Source organism: Mesocricetus auratus, unplaced genomic scaffold (genome assembly GCF_017639785.1).
Source record: "Mesocricetus auratus isolate SY011 unplaced genomic scaffold, BCM_Maur_2.0 Super-Scaffold_100013, whole genome shotgun sequence".
Taxonomy (NCBI): Eukaryota; Metazoa; Chordata; class Mammalia; order Rodentia; family Cricetidae; genus Mesocricetus; species Mesocricetus auratus.
In genome coordinates, this window is record NW_024429196.1 from 75,529,477 (window position 1) to 75,547,161 (window position 17,685).

A 17,685-nucleotide genomic window follows, 5' to 3' on the forward strand; every position below is an offset into this window, starting at 1 on the left:
GGTTCTACTTTCCGCTTTCCCTCTTTTGGGACATTTAAATTCTGTTTTCCAAGTTGCCCTCTGACCTCTGGGCTCAAGTGAGACTTCTACCGCAGTCTCCCAAATAGTTTAAACTGCCGGATCATACATACCTGGTCCGTTTTCCTGGTCACACTGTGTCTGTCTATAGCCAAGCAACCTATATGCTTTTGAGGCTTGCCGCATTTTGATCGCCTGTCACATTAGTGTAGAGTCACCAGGGTGAAGACCTAGGGCTACTCAGTAGTTTCTGACAGCGCTGACCTGGCTTAGGGTCCCACTCCATCGCACCAACTAGCCAGCCCCTAGGGTTGCATGGGAAAACCCGGCCAGGGTCACTCCAGGCGCAGTCCGTGCCGCGCGGCCTCCAGCCTCGGGGAGGCGCTGTGGGGAAGCTGCCACTTCCTTCTGGCCCGCTCCTTCCTTCCGCGCCCGGCGCCAGCACATCCTGTTTTCGTTGGCCGCGCTCTGATGGCGGTCCGTGCTGGGTCTGTGTCCGCTTCATAGGGCCGGTCCTCGCTGGACACCGTGAGGCCTTGGTGCCCCGCTCCTTTGTCCTCTTGACAAGCCTGCGCGTCGTCCTCCAGGGCGCGGAACTTGTGGTGGCCGGCAGCATGGGCCGGGAGTCTCGGTGAGTCCGCGGGCGAGCGGCTTCTTGGGCTCCGAGGGGAGAGCGGGTGGAGGTGGCGGCGCGGCGGGTTGGGGCGGCCCCACGTGTGGCCGCAGAGGAGCCGGTCACCTCGGCTGCGAGGCTGCGCTGCTGGCGTGCAGATCCCCCTGGACTGGAGCAGCCTTCCGCGACTCAGGCCGCCCGTTCGCCGAGCCTGTAGCCTCATCACCTCGGCCAGCCCTGCCCCGGCTCACACTGCCTTATCGCGTCGCCCCTGCAACGTTGCTCACTCCCACTCCCGGTTACTTTCGTGCGCTCGTGGTCTTCCTAAGTCATTTAAAGGAGCGTGTGGGCAGACTTTTTTTTTAAAAACCGTACCTGTAATATGCGTTCGACCGGCTCTTACTGGGTTGCAATAAACACTTGTGTCATGGACATCTGCTTCGCAGATAGATTCCATATATTACGTTGTTACCTGCTTCTTGTCTTTTTTGAAGCCTTTCACGTGCGCACCTGATTATAACTATAATTATACGATGTGTTGAAAACTTCAGGATGTTGATGGGGGTTCAAAACCTTGAGGTTGATATTTTTATTGTCTTGAAAGATGACTGGTATGTGGCGGGTCTGAAAGATACTATGGTTCGGTGTCTAGGGAGCAAGAAAATTCTGCCTTGCTTTTAATGCACACAGCCTTTTACTGGGCTGTAACTTAGGCACAGGAGCATGAGCACAGCGTGAGCGGAGCGTCTTGAAAGTTTGCGGATATCAAAGCCTGTAGCGTCATGCGGATAAAGGCAGTACGGCCAATTCATGTGACTACCTTTTAAGTTTCTCAAAGGCACTGATCTTCATCTGGGTACCTAGACCAGAGATCGGGAAGCAATATTTGATTCGTCCTCTCCCACACTGCGTTGTTCTAGTTAGATTCTGCAGTATGTCCCCGTTCCTGATCTCTGACTTAATTAAGGCCCTTCATTGCCCAGACTGCTTCAATCCCTGAATTGTCTTCTTTTCCTTCCTTCCTTCCTTCCTTCCTTCCTTCCTTCCTTCCTTCCTTCCTTCCTTCCTTCCTCCCTCCCTCCCTCCCTCCCTCCCTCCCTCCCTCCCTTCCACTCTCCCTTTTTTCTTTCTTTTTTTGAGACAGGGTTTCTCTGTGTTGCTTTGGAGCCTGTCCAGGAACTCACTTTGTAGACCAGACTGGCCTTGAACTCACAGAAGTGCGCCTGCCTCTGCCTCCCAAGTGCTGGTATCAAAGGCGTGCGCCACTACCACCTGGCTTTTTAAGAATTTTTTTTAATGAGTTATTTATTTTTATTTTTTGTGCGTTGGTGTTTTGCCTGAATGCATGTCTGTGTGAGCATGTCAGATCCCCTGGAACCGGAGTTATGGACAGTTCTGAGTTGCCGTGTGGGTGCTGGGAATTGAACCTGGGTCCTCTCCAAGAGCAGCCACTGCTGTTAACTGCTGAGCCATCTCTCCAGCCCCGGTTGCCTTAGTGTCATATTTTCTCTCCTCCTGTTGCCTACTTTGTTTGCTTAGCAACAAAATAATGCTTCTATTTCTCACACATGCGGGCGTGTACACACACACACACACACACACACACAGGAGAGAGTGAGAGAGAGAGAGAGGGGGGGGATCTCTTAGTCTAGGCTGGCTGGCTTTGAACTGCTGGTCATTCTGCCTTCACCTCTGAGTGCTGGAGTGCTGGCTTACATACCTGGTTCTGAGTAATACTTGTAAAAGCAGTTATGAGGTTATATCACTCATCTGATTAGGCTGTGTGCATTAAAAGGAAGGCAGAATTTTCTTGCTCCCTAGACACCGAACCATAGTATCTTTCAGACCCGCCACATACCAGTCATCTTTCAAGACAATAAAAATATCAACCTCAAGGTCTTGAACCCCCATCAACATCCTGAAGTTTTCAACACATCGTATAATTATAGTTATAATCAGGTGCGCACGTGAATGGCTTCAAAAAAGACAAGAAGCAGGTCTATTTATTGTTGTGTGTTTGGTGTTTTGCTTGCGTGTGTGACTGTGTGAGAGTGACGGATGCCCTGGGGCTGGAGTCACAGACAGCTGTGAGCCGCAATGTGGGTGCTGGGGATTGAACCCTGGTCCTCTAAGACCAGGCAGTGCTCTTAACCACTGGACCATCTCTCCAGAATCAGCCTTTTCTGTTTTTTTTTTTTTAAAGATTATTTATTTTGGTTTTTTGAGACAGGGTTTCTCTGTATTGTTTTGGAGGCTGTCCTGGAACTCGCTCGGTAGACCAGGCTGGCCTCGAACTCACAGAGATCCACCTGCCTCTGCCTCCCGAGTGCTGGGATTAAAGGCTTGGGCCACCAACGCCCAGCTATTTATTTATTTATTATGTATACAGTGTTCTGCCTGCATGTATCCCTGCAGGTCAGAAGAGGGCGCCAGATCTCATCATGAATGGTTGTGAGCCACCATGTGGTTGCTGGGACTTGAACTCGGCTCTTTGGAAGAGCAGGCAGTGCTCTTCACCTCTGAGGCATCTCTCCAGCCCAGCCTTTTCTTTTTTTTATTATCTATTTTCTGGTAAGAAAATTTATTCATGGCGCTGGAGAGATGACTCAGTGGTTGAAAGTACCTGCTTGTCTTCCAGGAGACCTTGATTCAATTTCTAGCATCCACATGGCTCACAGCTGCCTGCAATTCCAGTTCTAAGGGAGCTGATGCCCTTTTCTGGTGGCATAGGTACTTGCACTCATGGGATGCACATAAGTATACTCGGCATGTGCATGTACACATAAATGAATTAAAAGTACTCATTTAGACGTGGGAGCATGCTGGTCTTAAACTTTCCTGAGTCTTAGTAGCTGGTGCTATAGGTGTCTGCCACCATGTGTGGCCCAGTAGCTTTTCACCTTACTCAGAGTAAAGAGCCTCTGAAGCTCTCCATTTTTGACTACTTTGTTCATTTCTGATCTTGTCCCATGGCACTCTCTTGGTCTTTTTTTTTGGTCTTTTCTTTGAGACAGAGTCTTACTATGTAGTCCTGGTGGGCCTGCAATTAACTGCCTGCTTCTGCCTCCTGAATGCTGGGGTTAAGGTGTGTGCCACCATGCCTGGTGTGCTGTTGCAGCTTGTTTAACTGTATTCCTTGCTGCTGTCCCAGATTACTTTCTATAAGTTCACTCTTGTACTGTTTGCCTGGAATGTCTCCCCTGGGTGTCTCCGTGCATGTCTGCATGGTTCCTGCTTTTATTTGCTTCAGGGATCTCTGAAACCGTCCCTTTTTTTTTTTTTTTTTTTTTTTTTGAGACAGGGTTTCTCTGTGGCTTTGGAGGCTGTCCTGGAACTAGCTGTTGTAGACCAGGCTGGCCTCGAACTCACAGAGATCCTCTGCCTCCCAAGTGCTGGGATTAAAGGCGTGCGCCACCATTGCCCAGCGAAACCGTCCCTTAATTAGTGAGGTTTGCTAGTTGTCTGATAGAAAATGTCAAGCCTCCCATTCGCTTTCTTTTATTCTGGGCTGGTTGTCTGCAGTCCAGTACTCGACACATTGCGCCTTCCTTCACTTGCTGCCGTCTCTTCCCTACCAGAGCACAAGCTGTCCTCTGGAAAGTAGTGATGCTGAGCCCTCACTCCAGCTCCCACCCTTTGGTGTTTCCAGACAGGGTTTCTCTGTGTAGCCCTGGCTGTCCTGGAACTTGATCTGTGGACCAGGCTGTCCTTGAACTCAGAGATCCACCTGCCTCTGCCTCCCGAGTGCAGGGATCAAAGGCGTGCGCCACCACTGCCCGGCTCACTGCAGCCCTTGTGACAGAGTTTTATTTTGTAGCCCAGACCTCAAACCCTGACCTGACACCCATGGTGATCTTCCTGCCTCAGTCTCCCAAGTGCTGTGCATGTGGCACCCTTCTTGTCACCCCTGTCCTTGTACATGGATTTGATGTGCTGGGGTTTTAAAGACATAGAGATTAAATTCAAGCTGCTTACTAAGCATAATCTTTATTTGGTACTATTCTAGCCATTACCGAAAACGATCAGCATCACGAGGACGTTCTGGAAGTCGGTCTAGGAGTCGCTCACCCTCTGACAAAAGAAGTAAACGTGGAGATGACAGACGTTCTAGGAGTAGAGATAGAGACAGAAGGAGAGAGAGGTCTCGGAGTAGGGACAAAAGAAGATCACGGTCAAGGGACAGGAAGCGTCTGAGGTAAGCCACTTATCTCTGAAGAACCAGCCATCGTGGGCCTTACTGGATAAATTGGTCCCCGTTAAAGGTGTGCTCTGGTTTGGAATTTAGTGGTCATTTGTGGGCCTCTCGCTTCCTCACTGTTTGATTAGGCATAGGCTTTGTCTATTAAGATTCTCTTAAGCAATTCTTTCTAAGCAGTTTTTTTTAAGCTTAGAAATTTAGATTGTGTTTTCTGTAATCCAAAGAGAACCCTTGAAGTCCCCTGGGAGAGATAGAAGATAATATGTTTTGTTTATGGAGATTTTATTTGATTCTGCCTGAGATAGAACATTCTCAACGTTTCTATTTTACATTTACTTATTTATTAATTTATTTATTTATCCCAGACAGGGTTTCTCTGTGTAACAGTCCTGGCTGTTCTGGAACTCACCCTGTAGACCGGGCTGACCTTGAACTCACAGAGATCCTTCTACCTCTGACTCCCAGGTGCTGGGATCAAAGACTACTTACGTATTTATTGACACTAGTGTCAATAGTTACAACTTCCTCCAAGTGAAATGTCTTTAAAAACAGTTTTGTTTACCTACTTATTTTTTTCTTACTAAAATAGGAAATAATAGGTAGTTAGACTATGACTAGCTCTGTAGACCAGGCTCCCCTGCTGCAGGGATTAGGGTTTTGTACAGCTCAGCCAGTGCTCCAGTGAGTGCTAGGCCTCAGCCCCGGTCCTGGGCTGTGTGAAAATTGGCTTTGATTCTATAGATGGTAGATTAAAGTGTTTATTGTTACAGCTTGTTGTGTTTGTTAGCAGGCATCATGGGACTTGTATAATCACGTTTCCATTGATGTCTGTAAGAACTCACGTTTCCATTGATGTCTGTATGAACTGGCTTCACTTATATCCTGTTTAGCAGATCGGGTAGTTGATTAAGAATGCTACCGCTATCATGATCCTAATTTTAAGAAACTGTTTTCAGTTAGGGACAGTCATAATCTGAAATAATAACTCCTTTGGGCACAAAATAATTGAAAACTCTCCTTTCAGGCGTTCCAGAAGCAGAGAGCGAGACAGAAGCCGAGACAGAAGAAGATCTCGGAGCAGAGATAGGAGGCGCTCAAGGAGCAGAAGCCGGGGCCGGCGATCCCGGTCCTCCAGTCCTGGCAGCAAAAGCAAGAAGGCTGAGAACAGGTAATGCTGTTATTGACCACATCTGCTGTACAGTTCCTTCCTTATCAGTAATTACAGACTTTTTTGGAGACAGTGATGAGTATTGAAGTAGTCCTGTTAGTTGACATGTATTCAGCTACATCCTTGGCATCAGTTCTCAGATAGTTATTTGTTGACAACTTTTTGAAGATTTCTTACTAATGTAAGCATACCTGTGTAGGTATGTGTACATGAGTGTAGGTGCCAGTGGAGGCAGGAGGGAGCTGGAGCTACACGTGGTTGTGAGCCACCTGTTGGGGGTCCTGGGAACGGAACTTCTTTGCAAGAGCAGTAAGTGGACTTAACCGCTGAGTCAGCTCATGGCGTACCTTATTGAATTGCTGTTTGCAAAGTGTGGCCTTTGCTTGTGTCTCTAGTGATGCTGGTGATACTCAGTTGAAACGCCTGCTCTTCATAGTCTCCTGCCACTGTCACGGCTGCTTCCCTGCAGCCAAGAACTGGCTGGTTGACTCTCACCGTTTCCTGCTCCTGTCTTCATTCAGCTGCTGCTACCTCTCCCGTATTGTTTATTTCACAAAGTGTACTTTTCTTTTTCTAAGGCCAGTTTAATACTGTTGTGATTTTGTCAGAGAGGCAGGGGCATCTCTGAGTTTGAGATCAGTCTAGGGCTTTGTAGAGAGACCCTTTTGCAAAAAACAATTTAAACAAAACAAAAAAAAAAAAGGAAAAGAAAAGAGTGAAACGGAGGAGTTAGGGAATACTGAATTTTATCACTTTATGTGTATGGGTGTTTTGCCTGTGTGTATGTCTGCATGTCTGGTGTCTGTGGATCGCTGAGGAGGGTGTAGGACCCCTAAAAAGGGTGCCAGAGACCTTTGAGCTGCTGTGTGGGTGTTAGGACTCAAATCAGAGTCCTGGGCGAATGGTGTTTTCAACCAGAGCCGTTTCTCTGGCTTGTTTATCGCTTGACCTTGGCTATAGGAATGTTTTATGATATTTTCAAATAACTTTATTCCTTGTCCTTTTGTTTAGTGAGACAGCATCTTGCTATGTAGTCATGGCTGGCCTCTGTCTCTCAAGGGTATTGTCATTTTACCTCATGTTCTTAGCATTCCACCTCTCTGGACTGCTCCACTGCCGCCTGCTGCTTTCTTTTCTTTTTTTCTTTTTGCTTTAAGAATTGGAAAGAGGGGCTGGAGAGATGGCTCAGAGGTTAAGAGCACTGCCTGCTCTTCCAGAGGTCCTGAGTTCAATTCCCAGCAACCACATGGTGGCTCACAACCATCTGCAATGAGATCTGGTGCCCTCTTCTGGTGTGCAGACATACATGGAGGCAGGGTGTTGTGTTCGTAATAAATACAAAAATCTTGAAAAAAAAAAAAAAAGAAGTGGGAAGAAGTAGGAGGTGGTGGTGCACACAGAAATCTGCCGGCCTCTGCCTCCTGTGTGAGTTTAACACCAGCCTGGTCTACAGAGCGAATTTCAGGACAGCCTCCAAAGCAATACAGAGAAGCCCTGTCTCGAAAAACCACAAAAACAAACAAACAAAAAAAAAAGAATTGGAAAGAAGTTTATTACTGGGAGAAGGTTTGGACCAGGTGGTGGTGGTGCACACCTTTAGTCCCAGCACTTGGGAGGCAGAGGCAGGTAGATCTGAGTTTGAGGCCAGCCTGGTCTACAAAGAGAGTTCCAGGACAGCCAGAGCTACACAGAGAAACCCTGTCTCAAAAGCCAAACAAATAGCCCCCCCCCCCCCCCAGTTGATTGCAGGCTTCTGAAGAGTGCGGTGCCTCACTGTGGCTTAAGTGTGCCCTTTTCTGAGTGCTGTTCAGGCTGGGTATTGTTTGATTCTTTATTGGCCATTTGAATTTCTTTTCTGAAGTACATGTTCATATCTTGGAACAATTTTTTTATTATTACTTTAAATTTTTTTTTCAAGACAAGGTTTCTCTGTGTAGCCCTGGCTGTCCTGGAATTCTCTCTGTAGACCAGGCTAGCCTCAAACTCACAGGAATCCATACTTCCTCTCAAGTGCTGGGACTAAAGGTATGCACCACAACGCCCAGCCTCCTTTAACTTTTATTTTATGTATACAAGTATTTGCCTGCATGTATGCCTATGCACCACATGCGTGCCTTGTGCTGAGGTCAGAGAGGGCTGGGTTGTATATTATGTGGGTGCTAGGAACCAAACCCTGGTTCTCTGTCAGAGCAACAAGTGCTCCTGACTCCTGGGCCTTCTCTCCAGCCCACACTCTTTCTTTCTCATTTTCCTTTTGGATAATTTCTCTTTGAAAATTTCATTTATAGGAATTTTTTCTTTTGTTTTGTGATAGTGGTTGAATATTTCTTTTTTTTTAATTTCTACTTTGTTTTTTAATAATTTATTCTTTTAAATTTAATTTTGCTGGTTAAATATTTCTTATCCAAAAGGCTTGGGACCAGAAGTGTTTCAGTCTGGGACTTCCTTATTTTGTTATTTATATATGTATAATGAGAGCTGTCTTAGGAATGATGTCCATGTCTAACCAGAGAACTTATTTTTTATGCCTGGAAGTGGAAGTGGGGGTTTGTTGTTTGATTTTGTGCTGCTGCTGGGGATTGATCCAGTGCTGTGCACAGGTTAAGCAGGTGCCCCTCCCTCGTCCCCTAGTGACACCCATCCCTCTGAAGTTAGTTTTAGACTATGTTTTAGTGTGTATGCATGGCTATAACCTGGTGTGTTCAGTTAGATAGGAAATTTCCTTCTAGAGATGTCAAGTACACACTAAGTTTTAGATTTTAGATTTCTGATTAGGGGTTTTCAACTTGTGCTTGTGATAAATGATGATTTTTTATTATTTTTTTATAAATAACTTTTTAAAAAATATTTTATTTATTGTGTATACAGTATGCCAGCAGAAGGCACTGAATCTCATTCAAGGTGGTTGTGAGCCACCATGTGGTTGCCGGGAATTGAACTCAGGACCTCTTGAAGAACAGTCAGTGCTCTTAACCGCTGAGCCATCTCTCCAGCCCACGATGATTTTTTTAAAGCCTGATTCTGTGTGTGGTGGCGCATACCTTTGTCTATGTATATAGACATATATAGCTGTATTTAGTATGTTAATCTTTGTTTAGATGAAATGTGCTCTTTCTATGCTACCTTTGTCAGATTTTTGTTTGTTTTTTGATTTTTCAATACAGGATTTCTCAGTGTTGCCATGGCTGTTCTGTAGATCAGGCTGGCCTCGAAGTCACAGAGATCCACCTGCCTCTGCCTCTCCAGTGCTGGGATTAATGGCATGTGCCACCAATGCCTGGCTCCAGCTTCTTTTTGTGTGTGTGTGTGTGTGTGTGTGTGTGTGTGTGTGTGTGTGTGTGTGTGTGTGTGTATGTGTGTGTGTGTGTGTGTTGAATATGTGCGTATGTGTGCACATGTAAAGACCAGTACTTCAGTGTCCTTCTCAAATGTTCTTCATCTTATTTATTTACTTTTAAAGATTTATTTATTATGTATACAGTGTTCTGTCTGCATGTATGCCTGAAGAGTTAACCAGATCTCATTATAGATAGTTGTGAACCACCATGTGGTTGCTGAGAGTTGAACTTAGGACCTCTGGAAGAACAGCCAGTGCTTTTAACTTCTGAGCTATCTCTCCAGCCTATTTTTTAAGAGAGTGTCTTCCTCAATGTGGCATGGAGGTTTCCAGTGAATTCCTGGAAATTGATCCCATGCCTAGCCTTCACCTGGGGGCTATGGACCTATACTCAGGTTCTCAGGCCTGTGCAGCAAGCCGTTTACCCACCAAGCTGTCTCTTCACCCCATTTTATTAAATTTAACATAGCTATATTTTTTAACTTCTTAGCAAACATAACTAGACGGATATTTTGCAACCTGATTATAAGATTATAAATAGGGCTGGTAGTGGTGGCCCAGGGGTAGAATACTTGAGGACTTAGCCAAGCCCCAAGTACCCAGGTAAATAAAGCTAAAGTATGGTATGCACGTACAGTCCTAGCGTTGGGGAGGAGACAGGCTTATCGGTGTCTTGCTTGCCAGCCAGCTTAGCCCAAATCAGCCAGCTCCTGGCTAGTGAGAGACCCTGTCTCAAATAAGACCAACAGCTCCTAAGGAATGCTACCCCAGTATGTCCTTTGGACTCTTGTTATACACGTGCATGCACACACATGAGCACTCATGAACACACATTAGAAGACATACAAAGAACATGATCTGAAAAACAAGGTTGGAGGGCTTCTTGTGCCACATCCATAAAGACAGTCATAAAGTCAGCGTCTCAGAAAGTTGCTCAGAAGTTGTGGATGGTGTCAGGTGTACGTTTGGAGATGGGTTAACAGCTCAGTGAGAGAGCGTAACGAGCTGTGCCAGCCATTTGGAAAATGACATTGCAGGGAGTGAGAAACACTCTGAAGGTAAATGGTCCCGGGGACATTTGCTACTAATAGAAAGCGGTCCTGGGCAAATAAAGAGCAAATTAGATGGCAAAAAAAAAAAAAAAAAAAAAGTAATTTTTAGAGTTTTTATTGGAGAATATCTTTTTCACCTCTGAGTATCTTTGTCAAACCTGAAAGGATGTCTAGACAGGGTCACTCAGAAACACCAATCATGTGCAGAAGAGGAGAGAGTGGATGTTTTTACTTTAGGTATGTGAGTGTTTGCCTGTATGCGTCTGGATCCCACATGCGTACATGACCTGCAGAGCCCAGAAGAGATCCCTGAAACTGTCACCAGTGCTTGCACACTCCATGTGGGAGCTGGAACTGAACTTAGGTCTTCAAGAGTAGCAGTGCACCTAACAGTTGAGCCAGATCTCTAGCCTGACATTGGTTAATTTTATATCATTAAAATTAAGACAGTTTGAACTAGGCAGTGGTGGCTGACGCCTTTAATGCCAGCACTGGAGAAGCAGAGGCAGGCGGATCTCTATGAGTTCAAGGCCAGCCTGGTCTTCAGTGAGTTACAGGACAGGCTCCAAAACTACACAGAGAAGCCCTATCTCAAAAAAACAGACAGACAAAAAGCATTAAGCCATTTTTGTTATTAGAGGTATAAGTCAAATTGTAAGCCCATTCTGATTTTAAATATATGAATTTTAAATACATATATAAATTACTAAAGTTGTACATTCTGTCTCAGTTTTGTAATTTTTTAGACAAATTTCCAAATGTTTAGTAATGTTTTCTATTAGTGTTAAAAGATTTACTTTTCTCATATTCCAGGTATTTATTGCTGGAATGTGACAATGTGCTAATCATTTGAGAAAAAAGAAAATGAGGTTCAAAGTGTTACATAGTCTTAAATGAGTATGGCAGGGCCTTCAGATGGCTCAGCCCTGCTTGCTGTCAAAGCTCAAGCTGACTTTGAACCCTGGTCCTCAGTGTGTGTGAGACCTGACTTCTCTCTGTCTCTCTCTCTCTCTCTCTCTCTCTCTCTCTCTCTCTCTCTCTCTCTCTCTCTCTCTCTCTCTCTCTCTCTCTCTCTCTCTCTCTCTCTCTCTCTCTCTCTCTGTCTCTCTCTCTGTCTCTCTCTCTGTCTCTCTCTCTGTCTCTCTCTCTGTCTCTCTCTCTGTCTCTCTCTCTCTCTCTCTCTCTCTCTCTCTCTCTCTCTCTCTGCTAAATCCGTGTCATAAGGTGAAGAACAAATGATTTCCCAATGACGGTATCTCACTTACTCTCTCTTGTTCTTTGGTAGGTCTAGGTCCAAAGAGAAAGCGGAAGGTGGGGACGGCTCTAAGGAGAAGAAAAAAGACAAAGATGACAAGGAGGACGACAAGGAGAAGGATGCTGGGGTGCGTTCAGCTTGGGGCAGTTCTGTATGCCAGTCTTGCTTTTGCAGCAGAGTTACTTCTTTTTTCTTTCTTGTTTTTCTTTTTTTTCTTGGTTTTTGAGACAGTGCAGCCTTGACTGACCTTGAACTCACAGAGACCCAGCCGCCTCTGCCTCCTGAGTGCTGGAACACAAACTGTAAGCCCCTGCACCTGAGAAATAATTTCTTAGTGATGCTCTTTATTTTTACTCTTAAGTAATGTATAACAGTAATATAAGGTAAACAGAAGTCTTGAAGAATCACTCTGAAATGTTGCATAGTTATCTGCTTTTAATTTGAAAATGTGATCAGCCCACGTTGGCCTAAAAAGTGATACAAATTTAGACTCAAGAATTTAGGCATCTAGGCAGTCTAGGACCAACCAGTACAATGGTTTAGCTGGAAAAGCAGTTATCACGGATACCTGGTGCCTGAATTTGAAGGAGTAACCCACGTGAAGGTGGGAAGAAAGGGCAGGGGCATTTGCTTTTTACTGCTAACTCATGCTGTAGCGTGTGCACCCACAGGCGTGCATGTGGAAATAAATGAAAGTGGAAAGCACTAAGGCACACAGCAGTGTGCTTTTCTTTCTTGCATCCTTCCCAGTGTGGGGTCTATCAAAATTTGTTTTCATCAATCTAGTAGGGCATGATTGATAATGTACAGGTGTAGTCAGACTCACAAATAACACAGACTCATTATTATGAAAACTTGACCTTAGCTTAGGCTTTTTCAGACTAGCTCTTATAATTCGAATTAACTTGTCACTGGCTGGGTTACTTCTGTACAGTATGTCCAACTTTTTCAGTGTCTTGCCGGCGTTCCTCCTCTCTTCTTCCCTCCCCCGGAAGTCTCGCCTATGTCCCCTGCCTAGCTATTGGCCATTCAGCTTTCTGTTAAACCAATCAGAAGGCCCCTTAGACAGAGATCCATCTTTATAGTATACAAAAAGATTATCTCCCAACATATGGGTGTTCTTTTGTTATGTTTTTAATTTTGTATTATGTATATGGGTGTTTTGTGTGTATGTCTGTGTGTTTTTTTTTGTTTGTTTGTTTGTTTGTTTGTTTTTTTGGTTTTTCGAGACAGGGTACTCTGTGGCTTTGGAGGCTGTCCTGGAACTAGCTCTTGTAGACCAGGCTGGCCTCAAACTCACAGAGATCCGCCTGCCTCTGCCTCCCGAGTGCTGGGATTAAAGGCGTGCGCCACCAATGCTGTGTGTTTGTTTTTAATTGTGTATTATTACTTTATGTGTATGGGTGTTTCGTGTGTATGTCTGTGTGTTTGTTTTTATGTATTATTACTTTATGTGTATGGGTGTTTCGTGTGTATGTTACCACTTGTGTGCCTGGTGCTTTCTTTGGTTACAGGTACTAATGACCAGGTCTAGCTTTGTGATTCCAAAATACGTGTTTTTAAAATTATGCTGCATTGTGAGTGTTACATACATGCCATGCCATGGCACAAGTGTAGTGGTCACGTTTACCTTCAAGCATTAATTCTCTACTTCCACCATGTGAATTATAGGGATTGGACTTAGATGGTCATTCTTGACAGCAAGTGCCTTTATCTCCTCAGCCATCCTGCTGGCCCTGCTTCTATATAATAGGAGCATCATTATAAAGATGGGTGATTACTAAATCTGGTGTCCATTTAGGAATGTATATATACATCCTTTTTTTTTTTTTAATACTTTGGAGAACTTATTTAGAATTGCTAATTCTAATTTTCCCTCTTTTTTTTCTCCTTTCTTTTTCTTTTTCCCTCCCCAAAGAACTTTGACCAGAATAAGCTGGAGGAAGAAATGAGAAAACGAAAAGAAAGAGTTGAAAAGTGGCGAGAAGAGCAGCGTAAAAAGGCCATGGAAAACATAGGGGAATTGAAAAAGGAAATTGAAGAAATGAAACAAGGGAAAAAATGGAGTTTAGAAGATGATGATGGTATATTTGGGGTGTGGGTGACACTTTTTTTCTAAAATTGTGGAAAATATGCACAGTGTTGTATTTACATCTTAACGTTTTTGCCCTGTCAAACTGAGAGTCAAAGCCAGGGCTTTGGGCATGATCATCATGCTCTACCAGCAAGCTAGTACACGCAGTGCTGGGTAATGCAGTGCTGTGTAATACAGTGTCACATACGTGCAGCGCTGTGTAATGGCAGCGCTGTGTGGTTGCTCATGGTCTATGCAGTGCCGTGTAGCCCTCCCTCATCATGCTTGTTTCCGGAGCTGTCATCATCCGTTTAGAAACGTCACCTGCTGAAGATCTCACCGTCCTGCCTCTACCAGCCCTTTGTACCTTACACTGCTATCTGTCTCGGAGCCTGTGCCATGTTCCTCACCATACAGCCATGCTACAGGTGTCTTCTTGTGTCTGGCTTTCTGTTTAGCATGCTGCCTTGAGACTCATTCATCTTATAGCACGCTCTACTTTCTTCTACATGGCTGAGAAATAACCTAGTAAATGTGCATGATAGGGTCTCACTATATTAGCCCCTGATGGCCTAGAATTTCCTATGTAGACCAGGCTGGCCTTGGACTCTGCCTCCTAAGTGCTGGGATTAAAGGCACATGCCACTATGCCTGGAAATACTTTGTTTTTCTGTGTAAGACAGGGTTTCTCTTCCTAACCTAGGCAGGCCTTGACTTTGTGGTTCTACTTCCGTCCCCAACTTTGGGTTATGGCTTGTCTACTGTGTCTGGTTTGTGCCATTTTTGTTCACTTGCTCACTTGCTGTAGACATTTGAGCTGTTTCTGCCTTCTGTTTTTAGTGTGACTAAGGCTCCTGTGAGCATCGGTGTGCATAGGGATATTTGAGTTTCTGTTTATAACTTTTCTGTTTTTGTAAATCTATGTACCTTGAAGTGGGTTTGCTGGGTTCACACTAAGATTCCTGTGGTTTTAATGTAGGATCTCACTGTGTTGTCTAAGCTGGCCTCGAGCTTCTGCACCCAAGTGGTTCTTCCCTTACCCCCTGAGTAGTTGGGAACTGTAGGTGTGAGCCACTGTGCCTGGCCATATGGAGATTTTTTTAAAAGACCTGCTTCAATGGATGCTAAAATTTCAGTTGTAGAGTAGCATCCAGTAAGACCCACTAGTTTTACTTCAGAGCACACAGTTGTGCACTTGCAGAGATAGTAGATGGTGCTAACGTATTTGCTGCCAGTGTAACTGTTAATGAGAGTAAGCTTCTCCTGGTGGTTCTCCATTATCCAGAACCCCAGCTCCAGGGATCCAGGCCCTCTTCTGATCCTTGAGCACCAAGGCACACACGCATGTACATACATGTTTATCTTAAAAACATAAACACGCCTCTACCTTTGTGTGCTTTAGGAGAGAAACATTTTCATCTTGTTTTGTCCTTCTGAGGCTTGAACCCAGGGCATAGCTCAAGTTGTCAGCGCACTGCACCACTGTATTACACCCCAGCCTATTTCCATTTCTGATTTTGATCTTGAGATTTTACTAAAGTAGAAGATTATGGTATCTTACAGGAAAATAGAATTTTGACTCATTTTCTGTGAAAGTTCCTGTCTTGGGTAGGGTTTCTATTGCTGTGAAGAGACACCATGACCATGGCAACTCTTTAATTGGGGTGGCTTTCATTTTCAGAAGTTGAGTCCATTATTATCATGGTGTCACATGGTGATGTACTGGCAGACATGGTGCTGGAGAAGGCACCAAGAGTTAATACATCCTTATCTACCACAACTCCAAACACATAGTTTCTGTTTATCAGCGCTCATGATTAGATTTTCTTGAGTTAAGAGTGATCAGTGTTTTTCTTTTTGTCACTCAAAGATACTTGAAGGAAGAATAGTTAAAAATCTGGGAAGGAATAGCTGTTGTTCTTTTCCTGTGCGAGCATGAAGACCTGAGCTGAGTTTCATTTCCCATGATGAGTTCCAGGCCGAGTGAAGCGGAAGCACTTTTCCTCCAAACACTAGAGTGGAAAGCACCAGAAGGATGACAGTCTAAGTTGACTTGTCGCCACTGAACACACGTGAGGAGCGGACGAGTGAGCATCAAGAGAAACAAATCTCATTTTTAGCAGAGAACGTGTTCAGTATGAACTAGAACTGTGGCATTTTTGTTGTTTGGTTGTTGGAAAATCCAGCCCAGGGCCTAATGCTTACTAGAAAAGCCACTCTCCTGCTGAGCTGTATGTGCTCCCAATTCTAGAAATACATTTAAGCACAATTACCCTTTTACCTTTCTCTCTCTCTCTCTCTCTCTCTCTCTCTCTCTCTCTCTCTCTCTCTCTCTCTCTCTCTCTCTCTCTCTCTCTCTCTCTCTCTCTCTTTTTGTTTTGAGACAGGGTTTCTCTTTGTAACTTTAGCTGTCCTGGAACTCACTCTGTAGACCAGGCTGGGCTTGAACTCACAGAGATCCACCTGCTTCTGCCTCCCAAGTGCTGGGATTAAAGACCTGCACCGCCACTGCCTGGCCTATTTGTTTGTTAATTAGTTAGTTTGCTTGCTTACTTATTTTTTGGTTTTCTTTTACCCCCCTTTAGTTAAGTGATTTGTTAGTTTTTTTTTTTTTTTTTTTTTTTTTTTGCTCACTGTTATTTAACAGTAATACATGCACTATTAGGAATGTAAGACCTTCCATCTGTGAGCACTTGACCTGTACCTTAGAGTGAACTGTAGCCCAGAAGAGGGATGTTTGCACAGTGGGAAGAACCGTGGAAGTAATAGAACAGATGTGGCATGTCTCCTCTTTAAAAGAGCAATCGTAATAGTATTTGTGTGTGCTTGTGTGTGGCTGCATTCACGCTCTTACGCACACGTGCAGATGTCAGAGGACAGCTTTCAGGAGCTATTTCTCCATCCACTGTGGGGTGTGGGCTTGGCCTCAGGTTGTCAGGCTTGTGCAGCAAGACTTTTTAATCCCCTGAGCATGTCACTGGCCTGTGCATTTCCTTTTGAAGTACATGTACAAAGAAAATACATCTTGCTGTTTTAGATGATGAAGATGACCCTGCAGAAGCCGAAAAGGAAGGAAATGAAATGGAGGGCGAGGAGTTGGATCCGTTAGATGCCTACATGGAAGAAGTGAAGGAAGAAGTAAAGAAATTTAACATGAGGAGTGTGAAAGGCGGCGCAGGGAATGAGAAGGTGCGTGCTGTCCTTCTGTTGTTCTGCAGGTTTTTACGTTAAGTGATCATGAAGTAAAAAAATACTGCTGGAGGTGGTGTCACATGTCTTTAATCCCTCCATGGGAGTTAGAGGCAGGTGGATCTCTGAGTTTGGGGCCAGCCTGGTTTACAAAGGGAGTTCCAAAACAACAGGGCTATACAGACAAACCCTGTCTCTGAAAAACAAGCAAAAACAAACAAAAAGTTGTTCAAACTTAAGATGTTCTACCATAAGTTCTAAGTATGTGAATGTATCTGAACTGTCATCCAGACACATGGAAAAGTTCACACAAAACAAAATGAAGCTTTCTTGGTCTTCTTAAGACTTAAATCGTTTTAGTTCCAGTTACATTCTGTGGGGTTTAATATTGTCTTGTATCTGGTGTCCACGTATTTTAAATCTATTTTTTGTTTTACTTTTACACAATATTTTAATACCTCTTTTTTATTTTAGAAGTCTGGGCCAACAGTCACAAAAGTTGTTACTGTGGTAACAACCAAAAAAGCAGTAGTAGATTCCGATAAGAAGAAGGGGGAGCTGATGGAGAATGACCAGGATGCTATGGAGGTGATTTTTCATTTTACTTGGCTTATATCGATCGTGTCCTAGGAGCATTTATTGTAAAGCGTTGATGTTGATGTGCTTGGCAGCTAGTTACACAAACTACTACTGGGCAGACTCTTACTACTGTCAGTATGGTGTCTAACTGTGTTGGGTCCTACTTTTTCATTCCCTCTTTTATGGGCTCAGCTCAGACATA

At 44.4% G+C, this 17,685-nt stretch overlaps 1 protein-coding gene across 1 annotated transcript in view; it reads left to right on the top strand.

Moving 5' to 3' along the window:
• Nucleotides 1-458: 458 nt before the first annotated feature.
• The window catches only part of Ddx46 (DEAD-box helicase 46), a 42,765-nt gene continuing 25,538 nt past the window's right edge, over nucleotides 459-17,685 (top strand). The window contains exons 1-7 of the mRNA XM_005078377.4: nucleotides 459-649; nucleotides 4,638-4,826; nucleotides 5,854-5,997; nucleotides 11,672-11,768; nucleotides 13,560-13,725; nucleotides 16,753-16,904; nucleotides 17,379-17,492. Of these exons, the coding sequence (XP_005078434.1) occupies nucleotides 633-649; nucleotides 4,638-4,826; nucleotides 5,854-5,997; nucleotides 11,672-11,768; nucleotides 13,560-13,725; nucleotides 16,753-16,904; nucleotides 17,379-17,492 (879 nt within the window). The 5' untranslated portion in view covers nucleotides 459-632. The remainder of the gene's footprint in view (nucleotides 650-4,637; nucleotides 4,827-5,853; nucleotides 5,998-11,671; nucleotides 11,769-13,559; nucleotides 13,726-16,752; nucleotides 16,905-17,378; nucleotides 17,493-17,685) is intronic.